This window comes from Mobula hypostoma, chromosome 26 (genome assembly GCF_963921235.1).
Source record: "Mobula hypostoma chromosome 26, sMobHyp1.1, whole genome shotgun sequence".
Classification (NCBI taxonomy): domain Eukaryota; kingdom Metazoa; phylum Chordata; class Chondrichthyes; order Myliobatiformes; family Myliobatidae; genus Mobula; species Mobula hypostoma.
Window position 1 is genome coordinate 21177641 of NC_086122.1, and position 14793 is coordinate 21192433.

Sequence of the window (14793 nt, forward strand, 5' to 3'; positions counted from 1 at the left end):
TGATTTTAATTTGATTTAAGAAGTTGAAATAGCATTTTAAACTGGCAGCTTTTATCATGTTTTTTTCAGAATGAACACTTAATCCTGACTTTGATCAAGATTTCAACATTTAAAGTTGCAACAATCAAGTCTCTCAAGGTTTACTTTGACTCCACTTTGTCCTGCAAAGGTGTCCATTATCTGCAGAGAGACATCAGGTTCTTTGTAATCTTACTTGTTTACTGCTGGTTACGTCACTTGCGTTTAGGGCGGCAATGAAGGTCCTCCATCTCTGTCTCTCAACACAGATATAGAAGAATTCTTCATTGCTATTTCCTTAACACAAGGGAAGGGCATTAGGACCAGCTTGGTTCTGGTGTCGTCGCAGAGCAATGTGTGGTTAAGTGCCTTGAGCCATGCTGCCTCAGCCAAGGCTCAAACTAGCAACCTTCAGATCACTAGACGAATGCTTTAACCACTTGGCCACACGCCAACACAAAACACAAGGCCCTGACTCCAGCCAACGTACTTAGCTGTCCGGGTCATGGAGGCGTGCAAGCCTCCAAACCCTACGACAAGGTTGTGGTCCTCTTGGAGGTTCTTTGTGATCATCAACGTCTTAATTTCAGCTATTATTTCTCATTGACTATTTTTATTCCTCTCCTAGGATCCTTTCACAAGTAAAAGAGTCTCTGTCAACATTCATTGAAATTGCACCTGCTTATGTGGATTCACAGGGGAAGAATGTAAGGGTTGTCAAATGCTTTCCGTGCAGAACAGTACCTGATTCTTGGAGGGAAATTCCAAACCATAGCATTTAATTGACAGAATAATGGGAAAGTGTCTGATTACAGGCATTGATTTTTTAAAAAATGGTTTCATCTGCACAGGAAGAACATGTCAGAATGACTCACTTACTATCTCATCTGAGAACACTGGATCTGAGGGCACATTCTGATTTTTATCTGCTTGCTGTAATTTGATATACTGTGGTTTTTAAAATTTTTAGTATATGACAATCACTGACATATAGAAGTTGCTTTTGTTTAAATTTCAAAAGGGTAAATTATTTGCTTATCTTTTTTAACGTTTTGTCCTGACAAATGTCTTGTTCTCCCTTGAATGGGTTATTCACAGTGTCCAAAATGGCTGACTTCTATAGGTTGAAATCATTCTCTATCAAATAACCAATATCCCTTAGAAATGGAGTCAACATCATCCATGTAATATGATCTGTATGTAGTAGGAATATCCATTGTTCAGCCTCTGCTGAATTCAGCTGACTCTTCTATGTGTTTGGAGGTCAACGTACTGAAGTGTGATGTGAGATTGAGTTGACTCGGCCTGTGTGGGTTGTAGTCGAAGAGGGGAGTTTTAAAGAAGTTGAGAGACATTTTAAAGTGGTGAACTCCTTTTCTCACTGAAAAATGTTGACAGGGCTCGACAGGCAGGCTGTAGGTAGGGTAATTGCCTCAGCCGAGGAGGGGTAGCATCGAGAACTAATGGTCACAGTCCTATGATACAGGCAAGATTTAGGACTGAGATGAGGAGAAACTTCACTCATAGGATGTAGAATCTGTGAAGTTCCTCACCACATGGGACTGGGAACTCCTAGTCACTGAATATTCCAAGAATGGGATATATAAAACAAACTCCTGATTTTGAGCACACTAGGGCCCCATTCCCATATTCCCTCTAAACCAGACGTTCCCCACATGGATCCACGGACTCCTCAGTTATGGTAAGTGTCCATGACGTTAAAAAAAGCATGGGAACCTCTGCTCTAAACTCATCAGGGTCTGTTCCCATATTCCCTTTGTACTTGCCTGGTTCACCGGCATTTTACTGTACTACTGTGTAACATTTTAAAATGTTTTAATTAAAACTGTCTTGGTATATTAACAGGAGGAAAATCCAACATTCCAGGAAATTAGCCGGTCCGGCACCATCAAGTCCCCAACGATATTGGATTATTAGAATTTTATTGTAGATAGTTTTCTGAACTAAAGTGGGAATGGGCAGAGAGGAATGCTGAGATATATTGTCCGTGAAAGTGGAAAAGAGTCGAAGGGGAAAATAGCTGTTCTTCATTCTATTTTTCTGTGTTCCTTTGATATGACATCATCACTGAGCTGAATGTGTTGCCTACTTACAGATGGCTTTGTAGTGGTAGACTTAGCCAGGGTTGTGTAACTGTGCTATCATTCCTAATCCCCTTCCACCTAATGCAGTTCACTTCCATTGTGCTTTATGATGTGGGTAAGTTAAAAATGTTATTACAACTGCTGAAATAAAATGATGAACAACAATTTAGATGTTGGACGTTTTCCCTGAGACTTCCCTACTGTCATCTTTAGAAATAGTCTGTCCTTAAAATCTGGAGATGTGGCCGAGGGGGAGCAGTAAAATTTGTTAAAGAGTGACTGTTGGATATTTACCCCTGTTAGTTTATGGCTTTATAGGTGAGCTGTGCCGCATACTGGCACTAAAGAAATCCCTTTATATATGTGTGCCAACTTCTGACTTCCTTGGTGTACTGATGCTGCTGCTTTGTGTGTGATACTGGCATTGGTTTATTATTGTCACATGTATCAAGATACAGTGAAAAGCTTGTCTCGCATACTGTTTATACAGATCAAATCATTGCACAGTGCACTGATCTAGAACAAAGTAAAGCAATAACAATGTGAAATAATGTGTAAAAGCTACCATAAAGCCTGGTTTATACTTCTGCGTCAACGCGTCGCCGCAAAGCCGACACAGAACCCTACGCGAGAGCCTGCGTTGCGACACGCACCTCTCCCAAAATGTAACCGCGTGTCACGGCAACGCAGAACGCAACAACTGTGATTGGTCCGCTTGGTAGCATCGCATTTCCTCCTACGCTGCAATAGCTTCCAATTGGGCGACTGAAGGGCAGGGAAGGAACTCTGGCTGCAATGCTTTCCATAAAGCTTTACAGACCTCCGAAATTATGGAGGACACATTTCGCTTTTACGAAAAAAGACGCTCGCTTCTTGTTTACCCCGAGAAAGACTACCATGACCATGAAGCCTTGCGGGGGCAGGTGTGTGCGCAAATTGCAGAGCGACGCAGACACACCAACGCGATGTATAAATGCTCACAACGCACGTCAGTCACTTGCATAGGTAACGGCGTCCAGTTAATGCAGAAGTATAAATCAGGCTCTAGAGTGCAGCACTGGTAAGGGATAAGGTGTAAGATCATAGCAAGGTAGATTATGAGGCCAAGATTCCATCTTATCATACAAGAGGTTCCATTCCTGAGCCTGAAAACTGGGAGAGGAACTGTCCTTGAGCCTGGTGGTGTCAGGGCTGCACTTACTGACACCTCCCAGCCTGCTCATACAGGCATCTCCCAGTCTCCACCTAGCCAATAGGATTCACCTGCTGCTCTTTCCAGACTCGTCACCTGCAGCCTATTTAACCTCAGTTCTCATTCACAGTCCTTGTTCATTCTGCGAACCAGCTAACCTCAAACGGTTTCTCCTGGCTTTCACTCTCGCTGCTTACAGTTTACCTTGTGGCCTGTTGTGTTCGGTTTCTGTTCTCCTTTGTTTTGTACCCCCGCGGCTTGCTATTTGGCGGTCTAGCATTAGTGTTATCATTCACCACTGAATCCCCATCGGCCAGGGGGATGAATGGAAGATGGTGTTCGCACACCGGCCACTCCGAATACTTGCTGATGCCTTTCGGACTTTCCAACAGTCCCGCCATTTTTAAGCCTTCAGTAATGAGATCCTCTGAGACATGATACACAGGGATGTGTTTGTCTTCCTTGAAGACATCTTCATCTTCTCCAAGAACCCCCAAGACCACATTTATTACGTCTGTTCAGTCCTTGAGCTTCTCTTTGAAAACCAACTGTAGTGCAGTTTAGAAAAATGCTACTTCCACACCCCAGTCATCTCCTTTCTGGTTTACGTCCTTTCACACCAAAGGCATAACCGTGGACCCAAACAAAATGCGTGTCATCATGGGATGGACTCGGCCACGTGGCTTTAAACAGCTGCAATGCTTCTTGGGTTTCAGCAACTTCAGCTTCATCAGAAACTACAGCTAAGTCGCCACTCCTCCCGCCTCCCTCACCAAGTCGCCTACCTTGCGGATAACCTGGTTTGCCACCGCAGACCGGGATTTCAAGGAGCTCAAGAGCAGCTTCATTACAGCTCCCATTCTCTGCCATCTGGACACGACCATACCTTTCGTGGTAGAGGTTGTAGGCGCGGGAGCCATCTTCTCCCGGCGAGGAGTGGACGAGAAGACGCACCCATTAGTACCATAATGGAGTAGGGGACAGGGAGCTACTTGCTATTAAATGGGCCTTGGAGGAATGAAGATTGGCTGATGGGAAATATCGAGCCCTTCCTGACCTGGATTGACCACCAGAACCTCATATCCATACAACAGACCCACACGTTCAACCCACGTCAGGCTTGGTGAGCCCTCTTCTTCGAACAGTTCAACTTCACCACCTCCTACTGGCCTGGTTCCAAGACCACAAAAGCAGAGACATAGGATTCAGCCAATGGGATTCACCCGACGCTCATTCCAGACACATCACCTGCAACCTATTTAACCCAGTCCTCATCCACAGCCCTTGTTCACTCATCGAACCAGCCAACCTCAAGCAGTTTCCCCTAGCTTTCACTCTCCCCGCATAAAGTTTATCTTGTTGCCTGCTGCGTTCAGTTTCTGTTCTCTCTAGTTTTGTGGCCCCTCGTGGCATGTTATTTTGTGGTCTATTATTAAAGTTATTTATTGCTCACCTCTGAATCATCTCCACAGCTCTGCTTTTTGGATCAAGCCTTCTCGACATTTCCTGAGAGGTGGTATATGCTTTCAGGCTTTTGTATCTTCTGCCCAATGGGAGAGGGGAGAAGAAAGAATGTCTGGAGTGGGTGGTGTCTATGGTCATGCTGGCTGCTTTACTAGACAGCATGAAGAATAGACAGAGACTATAGAGGGGAGGCTGTGAGGTGCTGAGTTGTGTTTACAACTTTCTACAGTTTCTTGTGGTCAGGTACAGAGCACTTGCCATACCAAGCTGCTGTGCATCCAGATGGAATGCTTTCTCTCGATTAAATTTGGAGAAGAGCTTAAAAAGCGAAAAGAAAGGTAGCCCTCACTTTCCTGGTGCCGGGGGATGTTTGGATCGTGAGTACAATGATTATTTCAAAATTACCCTCTGTCAGATATAACTACTGAAGGGGATTTATATGGTGTCTGATTTGAACTTGGCAGATCAGCTGGGAACAAGCAAGTTAGAAAAGAGAAAAGGCAGGGAAAGAGAGTCTAGCCGATGCCTTAAATTTACAGTTTGACCTGAATAAGTCTGTAAGCCTCAGGTACGGACAACTTTACCCTGAGATTTGCGCAGCTTTCAGTAGATGCTATTTTTAAGATTTTTAATGGAGCCCTTGGAACATAATTTTTTGTGTATTTTTATGTGCACTGATTATTGGTTTGAAATAGAAAATCTGGCACAGTCAAAAGTGTTTCGAATTGTCTCAGTATTCTTGAATTTTGTCCATTTTGCTTTGGTTGGTATCAGTCGAGGGTCAGTTGTAAGGACTGTGTAAATTCTCCCCATTCCTGATTGGTCCCGAATCAGGCACTGGAGAGCGGAACCGAGACTGATACATTCACTTATGATACATTTAAGGGTAGCCATGCCATCTTCAGTTGAGATTTAAACCGTGACTTTCCATGGCATCAGAGATGAATAGAAGATACCTTCTGGTATTGATTTGGAAAAACAGCAGCAGCCTTTTTGGTATTCTTTCCTTGCCATTATTTATCCTTCAACTAATGTCACTAAAATACACTTTCTGTTTCTTACCACAGTTGGTGGGAAATTCCTGTGTGCAAACCAGTTGTCCATTTCCCTATATTATAACTGTGTGCGAACTTTAAATGTACTCCATTGGCTGCAAAGTGATTTGAGCTGGTCTGGGGTTTGAAAAGTGCGATTTAAATGTAACTATTTTTTGTGTTGAAGTGCCTTTACATTACTTTCATAGTCACTCTGACAGAAAAGAAATGGGAGATTATGAGATTTAAAATGCTAATTGACTAATGTTTACAGCTTGTTATATGTTCTTGTTTCTTTTGCAATGTGTTCACATGCGCTGAAAATCATTGGGAGCTGTAAAAGTATTTGTGGTTAAAATGCATACTTCTCATCGTGCTATGGTGGGATTATAATGTGAATCCAACAGATTTGCTGCAATAACAGTGGATTATATGTGCTTTTAAAGTTTATAATTCATTCATGATTAATTTTAATTGTTGTATTAAGACAAGTTTGTAATACAGTGGATTCCGGTTAACTGGTCCATTGGTTAATTGGGGCAGCTGTTTATTTAATGCAACTCTTAAAGAACAAAAACAAATCGAGGAAAATAGGCAGGATTCCCTTTGTTTATTTGGGGCACCATGCTGCTTAATTGGGACAGGAAACTGTTGCCGAACAGTTTCTAACTAGCATCAGTCGTGTGCACGTCATGCGGCTGTTAGACACTACATCATGCTCAAAGCGAACAGTTTTAAAATAGCATCACTTGTGTGTTTGTGTTTAAAAAGCAGTGATTTTTGTCGCCCATCATTGGTGAGCAATAAACAGTAAGACAATTCAGAACTGCTTTGCTCACTGTGGTTTCAAGCATTCAAGCTTGGAGATGCCAGAAACAGCCGGGAGTGAAAATGAAATTACTTCACTGCTTCAAGAAGTTAGGAACTATAAAGAGTTGAATTCATCTTGAATGTTACAGTTAAAATGAAGCTTTAGAGGATGCAATCATCAAAAGCACTGTTTGAAGGCAGTCCACTATCTGCACTGATCTGTTCATTTACAGTCAATCAGCGTACACTGAATGAATTCCTCCGATAACTATTAGGAACTAGTACAGTTTTATAGCTCTGTAGTAGTTTTGGTATTGTTGTAATTTATTCTGTATTTCACTTAAACACATAGTTTGTTACTCACTTAAATAGTAGTCTTTATTGTATCTTTTTAACTATTTCCATGAAACTTCGGCTAATTGGGGCAATGGCTTAATTAACCCAAAACATACTGGTACTTGCTCTTTTCCACTATGGGCCAAAAACTTCATTAGAGTTTAAATATTCCTATTATTAAAGAAAAACAGCTGTCTTTCTGTGTTTGTATCTATGTATCTTTCTGTTTTACTGAACCTTTTACTAACTCTTTCATATTCACCATTCAGCATCTGAACCTGAACCCCTGTTCCATTCCTTAGTTCTTCATTACCTCTGCCTTCCGCATGCTGTCATTTCACAACTTAAGATCCAAATGTTTAAAAAATGGGCCGGCTGGTGGCGCAATGACATCAGTGCTGGACTCTGGAACCGAGGTTCCCGGGTTCGAACCCAGTCGGGTCCGCTCCCGAGTATGCTTTCCATCCACGCTGGGTTTAGTGTCGAGATCGCAACTCGACCTCATAAAATAAGGGGAAAAATACTGCGAAATGTCTGTGTGAGGAGTGGCAGGCCACACAGTCTCTCTCTCTCTCTGTGCCTTGTAAAGCCATGAAAAAGACATCGTCCCGCCAACATCGCGCACACACACACACGCACGGACGCATGCACATGCAGACGAACACGCACACACACGCCAAAAAGAAAGATCCAAATAAAAAGATTGTGTTTAAATAAAATGTATTCTAAATACATTGAGTGAAATTAATCACCTTCGAAACAGCACGATTTGTTCTGCTGACCACTCTGAATTTTATGAAACTTGACATCAGTTTTATTACTTGAACTGCTTTGTGAGACATTACAAAGAAAAGAGTAAGGGACTTACATGGATTAAGCTGATGAAATATCTGCCTAGAGTGTGCCATTAAATGATAGTCAGTTGGCATGGCCTTACAACGCTTTACAGTACACATAAACTGGGCCACTGCCTGTAAGGAGTTTGTACGTTCTCCCCATTCCCGCCAAAGTTTCCTCCTACAGTCCAAAGGTGTACTGGTTGGTAGGTTAATTGGTCATTGTAAATTGTCTTGTGATTTAGGCTCAGATTAAATTGGGGGATTGCTGGGTGGAGTGGCTCGAGGAACCGGAAGAGCCTATTCTATGCTGTATCTCAGTAAATAAATAAAAGAAATATTTTGAAGGGTGCTGCTGTATTGAAAGGGAAGCCAACATGTCAGAAGGTTAACTGGATGGCGCAAGTTGAGTGGAAAGTAGGTCCCTGTTCTGCTGAGTTCAGACACAGGAGATCCCTTGGGTGTAAGACTTGCTTTCACTTCAGTTCATTGAGATTCAAGGCGACTTGACAAAACTGGAGTGAGAACCGGAGTCTGTGTCTTGGGTGGAGCAGTTTTGGGAGATGGTGCAACCCACTGTACATTACTGAGGTGCTGTGGTCTGATGAGTGGGCTTAAAGTTCTCAGTGCCAAGCTGAGGTTCCACACCTGGACACGCCAGCATGGAGTTTCCTGACATTTCATGTGAGTGCTGGAAAACCGACCGGCGTAGGAGATAAAATCTAGGCAGAGTTCTGAACCGCAGTTTAATTGAAGGAGTGAAAAGGTGCTGTCGGAATGCGTGGCTTGGAAGCTGAGGGTGGGACCTTGTTACATCATCATTCCTTCATCAACCCCATTTTACAGTTCAATCTAAAACATTATCTTAATTTTTAAGAAAAAATTTAGTGATACAGTGCAAAGTAGGCCCTTCCAGCCCTTTGAGCTGTGTCATTACAGCAAGGCTCGACAAACCAGATTAACCCTCACCGAACCACGGGACAATTCACAATGACCAGTTCACCTCCTTTGGACTGTGGGAGGAAACCAGAGGAGCCGATGAAAATCAATGCATTTCATGTACAGAGACTCCTTGCAGAGCAGCGCCGGAATTGAACTCCGAACACCGGAGCACCCCTGAGCTGTAATAGCGTCGCGCTAACCGTTACGCTATCGAGACGCACAACTTCTCTTTATTGCCTACGACCACCTAACAGGCATCCTTTGCATCGTGGTTCTTGCTGAACTGTGAAGTTTTCTTCTTCCTGGTCTTCTTCCAATCTGCTCAATGACCTACGTCAGATCTTACTTTTCAAATTAGATTAATTTATGTGTGGAAACTGCTGCTATCTTTGAGAGTGGAAGTGTCCATCTCTCTTCATGGTTCAGTTTCCTAACATCGGGTGAAAAATTCTTCTGCCACTTCCACACTAGAGGTTGGGGATGGAGTTCATGGTCTCTCTGTTCTCTGGCACTTCCAAGTCTTTTTGCCAGGGAGTGACTGAATGCATCTGCCCAGATACGATGAATGTGTTCAAAAGGGCCTCCTGTCATTTGTGCCCATAGGCCTTGCGGATTATTTATAGTTTCTCTTGTTGCTGCATTCTGATAAACGTTAAAGTCCAGCAGAGGAATGAATTGAACAAAGGTTCCAGCCTATCACTAAAAGCAATCTTTTTGGAATAAAAGCTGTTTTTTATTTATTTGTTGAGATACAGTGGGGAATGGGGCCCTCTCGCCCCTTGAGCCTCGTCGCCCAGGAATCCCCAATTTAAGCCTAGCCTAATCACAGGACAATTTATAATGACTCATTAACCTACTAACTGGTACGTCTTTAGACTGTGGGAGGAAACCGGAGCACCCAGAGGAAACCCACGTACAAACTCCTTATAGGCAGCAGCGGGAATCTCACATGTAGCTAACTACATGTTTCTTCCTTTCTTCCTTAGCGAGGCATCCTGACAGAAGCGGAGATCCTACCTTGAATCTTCCAGCGTTAGTAAGTGACCTTAACCCCTAGAAGTTGGCTGGGATTGAGATGGTCCATTAATGCAGGGGAAAAAAAAATTGCCTCATCTCATGAATCACTTATATTCAGCAGTATTTAAAACCTTTGTATCTGACCTAGCTGTTAATGTCCCCTTCATACACCATTGGCCAAATCAGCTACAACACTTAATGCAGTATGACCAGACCAGTTAATCATTTAAACCTGGCAATCTCCTACTGTTGCTCTGTAGTGTACATCTCATGTTCAGAAATCTATGGTCCGTGAGCAAATCTAATCGAAAGGATGCAACCTTTTAAATTTTTGATTTCAAGGAATAAAGGTCTGATTCTTAAAAACCACAGAATAAAGTTTTTGAGATTGTGTGAAATTTTTGGGACTGTTTTTCACAAATACCTTGTTAGTTTTGTGCAGTTGTGAGCTATGTTGAAGGCATGTCAAGAGAGGAAGGTGCTTTCCTCTTGGTAGCTCATCCCCGCTGTGTGGTTTTTGCCCGTAGTATCTAGACCAGGGGTTCCATCCTGGGGTCTACAGACCCTTTGCTTAATGGTATTGGTCCATGGCATAAAGAAGGTTGGGAATCCCTTATCTCGGCTAATGAGGATATAAACAATGGTGGTTCCTCCCCAGTTTGTATCCATGATTGCCAACCAGCTTATCTCAATGGAAAGGGAATGTATCAAACACTAGCAATTAGGACTAGGTGTGAAATGACATGAAATTTCCTTGCAATATATAAAATATACTATAAAGTACAATAAGACATCATATAAGTAAATATAAATAAAGTAAGAGCAAAAAGAGAACAAAAGTGGTGTGTGTTTATGGGTTCATAGTTCAGACAGATATCTGATGGTGGGGGGAAGAAGCTCTTTCTAAGATATTGAGTGTGTATCTTCAGGTTCCTGTACCTCCTCCCTAATGATAGTAATGAGTCCTAAGTTGAGGGGGTTCTTAACGATGGATGTCCCCATTTTGAGGTATCACCTTTTGAAGATGTGGAGCTGGCTGAGTTTACAATGCTCTGCAGCTTTTTCTGATCCTGTACGTACCGGACAGATGCTTTCCTTCGCACATCTGGAGAAATTTGTTAGTCTTTGGTCACGTACCAAATCTCCTCAAACACCGAATGAAGTTTTGCCACTGGTGTGGCGACTTCATAATTTCATCAATATGTTGGGTGTCAGAGACATTGACACCCAGGAACTTGAAACTGCTCAACCTTTCCACCGCTGATCCTTTGAGGACTAGAGTGTGTTCCCTTGACTTCCCCTTCTTGAAATCCACAATCAATTCCTTGATCTTCCTGACGCTGAGTGCAAGGTTATTGTGACACCACTCAACCAGCTGATCTTGCTCACTGCTGTACGCCTCCTTGTCACCACCTGAGATGCTGCTGACAACAGCTATGTCTTTGGCAAATTTATACGGGGATGGCATTTGAGCTATGCCTAGCCACACAGTCATGGGAGCAGAGGGCTAAAGCAGGTAAAATGTTGCAGGTTGTTTAAGAAGCTGGAGCTTTCTTTGATGAATGGCTCCACCTTGACGTGTTACATCAAGTGGATTTTGTGCTGTAAAGTGGTAGATTCTGGGGAAAGCTCTGAACTTTGTAAAAAGCAGCTGGTAATATATTTTAATTTTTAAAATTATTTATAATTTTTCAGGTGCCATCTATTCCCTGCTGATGCTGAAGAAGCCCCTTTACATGTGCATACCTGCCGCCGTCTGCCTGGGCATATTACTCGTACTCCTCTATGTCTGGGGAAGAGACAGAGAGAAGCAGAAAAAAGAATGACCGACTCGTCTCAGTTCCATATTCCATGCATCAGTTTAGGTTCTGCGCAGTATCAGAATTGTTTTTTAATTCAAAAGTTATGTAAAACATGCTAACAGCAGGGATTTAATGCCATATTTTGATAAGCAAATTCTGTAGGACGGCTGGAAAAAAGCAGGTGGAAATGATGGAATGCTCTCTGTCAAGGAGATAACACACTCATGGAGAAAGCAATCCAACTGGTAAATTGATAGCAGAATGTGACTGGGTTTTATCATCAGGGAGGGACATTCAGTTACTGAATATCTAATTTGACTGGAGTAAATCACTGGTTAGTGTCAGAATATTAAATTAAGAGCAGGAGCATCTAATTCTTCAGACCCGTTCCGCTGTTTTGCAAGATCATGACTGATCTGCCATGAAACCATTTCTGAGCACAACACCCATTTTCCGTGATTGCCTTCATACCCATAAGTCTATCAGTCTCTGTTTAGAGTTAATTCAGTGACTGAGCCTCTACACCCTTCCATGGTAGAAATTCGCCATGCTTTGTGTAAAGAAACTCACCCCTATCTCAGTCCTAAAGATTCATGGACTAATTCTGAAATTGTGACCTCTGTTCCCACACACCTCAGACAGGAGAATCATGATGCCTGCACCCAGGCTGATGAGCCCTGAAGAATCTAGTCCTCTCAAAATGAATGCTAACATTGCATTTCCCTTCCTTACCTCCGACTCAACCTGCAAATCAACCTTTAGGGAATCCCAAGTCCCTCTGCACCTCTGACTTTTGAATTTTCTCCGCAAGTATGCGTCATTACATACCATCCAATCCGGAACTGCTATTACCCTAGTGGGCTCAACCACAAGATGGTCTAGAAAGCCATCTCATAGACGTTCTACAAATCAGCACCAAACTGATTTCTTTCATAACATGCCTCTTCTATCTCCCACATCTTGGCTACTGTTCAGAGGCCTGTATATAACTACCATCAGGTTCTTCGTGCCTTTGTGATTTTTATTTTTACCTCTATCCACATATACAAATGCGATTTCCTCTTGTTTTCCTTAACCTTAGAGAATACAGGTCTAATTTACTCAATGTGTCTGTTGATAAACCCACCATCCTGGAACTAGTCTGATGAATTTTCACTATGCTCTCTATGGTAAGAGTATATATTCTTAGATAGGAAGTTCACAGGCTTCTCTGATTAGTGCCAAATACTCCCAGATCTTAGCAGATAGAGTTACAGAGTCACAGAGCACTAAAAGCAGCCCATTCAAATCCACCTGATCCACACCAGCTGAGGTTCCCTTCTCAGCTAGTCATATTGGCCCAGGTTTGTCCTGTATCCTTTCCTATTCATGTACCTGTCCAAGTTCACTTTCGGTGTTTTTAATAGACTGTACCAGTGAAAAAGGATCTAGTGCTTTCCTGGCATATATGATGAATGAAACTCTTCTCGGGCTTCCAGCAAGGTACAATATTGATTTTATCTGATATTTGGATGGCAGAGTTTGCCATGGAAATGTTGGTTGAAAGCAATGCCTGCACCTGGCTGGAAGCCTGAGAAGAGTTTACTGTACTAGCCTTAACTTCCCCAGGCAGCTCATTACATGGCCATCCTCGAAGTGAAAATGTTGCTCCTCGAGTTTTTATTAAATCTCTCCCTTTACACCATGAACTCATGTCCTTAAGTTCTTGATTCCACAACCCAAGTAAACTTGGCTGTGTACATTCACCCTATCAATGCTTGTCATGATTTTATATGCCTCTGTGATATATGCCATCGCTTGTTCTCTGACGCTCCAGTAAATAAGGTCTCAACCTGCTCAACCTCTCCCTATAACTCAGTTCCTTAAATCCTGGCAACATTCTTGTAAATCTCTGCAGTCTGCCCAGCTTAATGGCTTCTTTCCTCCAACAGGGTAACCGTAACTGAATATAATATTCCAAATGAAACCTCCCTGATGTTGGTTTTATGAAATGTTTTCTACAAATGACCCACTGTGAGTTGACTATTGTACAAATTTAGAAATAAATCATAAGCACTTACAAATGATATGATATTCATGGATGATGACCTTTTTTTTACTTTTTTGTTAAAATCTTTTTGTATTTATCAAATAATTAATCTGCCGCTCTGCAGGGAAGTAATATATCATCTTACATTTGAAGTGTAATTGGAGGAGTGTAGTTTGTTCTGTGCTCTTGAAATTTGAAATCTGACCAAATTCATTCGGTGATGAAAGATACTTGGCAGGTGTGGACCAGGATTAAACTTCAAGAAAAACATTCCACACCGGGCTGGGGCAGGGTTCTAAATAGTGTTAATTCCAGCACAAGTGAACTGGTAATTGTGGTACTTCATTGTTATTAAAATATATCACTGCTGAGGTTATTGTCAGTAAAGAGGAAACAGCAAGCAAGCACTTTTTACTGATAAATGAAATCAAATCACACATCATTAGGTTGTCTCTTCAAAACATTGTGCCTGTTCTGAGTAATATCACAATTGAGATTCAGGTAAAAAATAGTTTTAATAAAGAGTTGCACATTGTAAACCTTCGAATGGAATTAATTTTCAACAAAATTAAAACGGTTCTGCTGGAGCAACTCCCTTTGCCACCTCTAATTGAGTTGGAGGGAGATTAGAACAAGGGGACTGGAATGTCACGAAACTTATGGTGGGTTAGGGAATGCAAGATAATTCTTTAACCATGGAGAAGTGAAAATGTGGAACTTGTTACCACAAATAGCTGAGGCTTTTAGCATTGATATACTTAAGGGGAAGCCAAATAAACCCATAAGGAGAAAGGAATAGAAAGACTTGTTTATAGTTATAATTGGTGGAATATAGAAGGAGATGTGCACAGTATAAAAAAATCAGTCTGGGCCTGTGGAGCTGAACGCCATTTGCCTGTTTTGCAAATGTAATGTAACTACATTTGGTGGCCACTTTATGAGGTACATTTGTACACCAGCTCATTAATGCAAATATATAATCAGCCAATCATGTGGCAGCAACTCAATGCATAAAAACATGCAGACATGATCAAGAGGTTCAGTTGATGTTCAGACTATACATCAGAATGAGGGGAGAAATGGGATTTAAGTGAGTTTGATCATGGAATGATTGTTGGTGCCGCATTGGGGTCGTTTGGGTGTCTCGGGAAATGCTGATCTCTTGGGATTTTCATGCACTATAGTCTCTAGAATTTTCAAAAAATGGT

The 14793-nt window shown here is 42.1% G+C and overlaps 1 protein-coding gene across 2 annotated transcripts in view; it reads left to right on the forward strand.

Moving 5' to 3' along the window:
• The window catches only part of LOC134338091 (transmembrane protein 35B-like), a 72974-nt gene extending 58966 nt beyond the window's left edge, over window positions 1–14008 (forward strand). Inside the window, exons 3-4 of one of the 2 annotated variants that reach the window (XM_063033626.1) lie at window positions 9724–9773; window positions 11450–14008. In XM_063033626.1, coding sequence (XP_062889696.1) covers window positions 9724–9773; window positions 11450–11470 — 71 coding nt within the window. In that variant the 3' untranslated portion in view covers window positions 11471–14008. The remainder of the gene's footprint in view (window positions 1–9723; window positions 9774–11449) is intronic. The other variant, XM_063033625.1, reaches the window with a different exon arrangement.
• The last annotated feature ends 785 nt before the right edge of the window (window positions 14009–14793 follow it).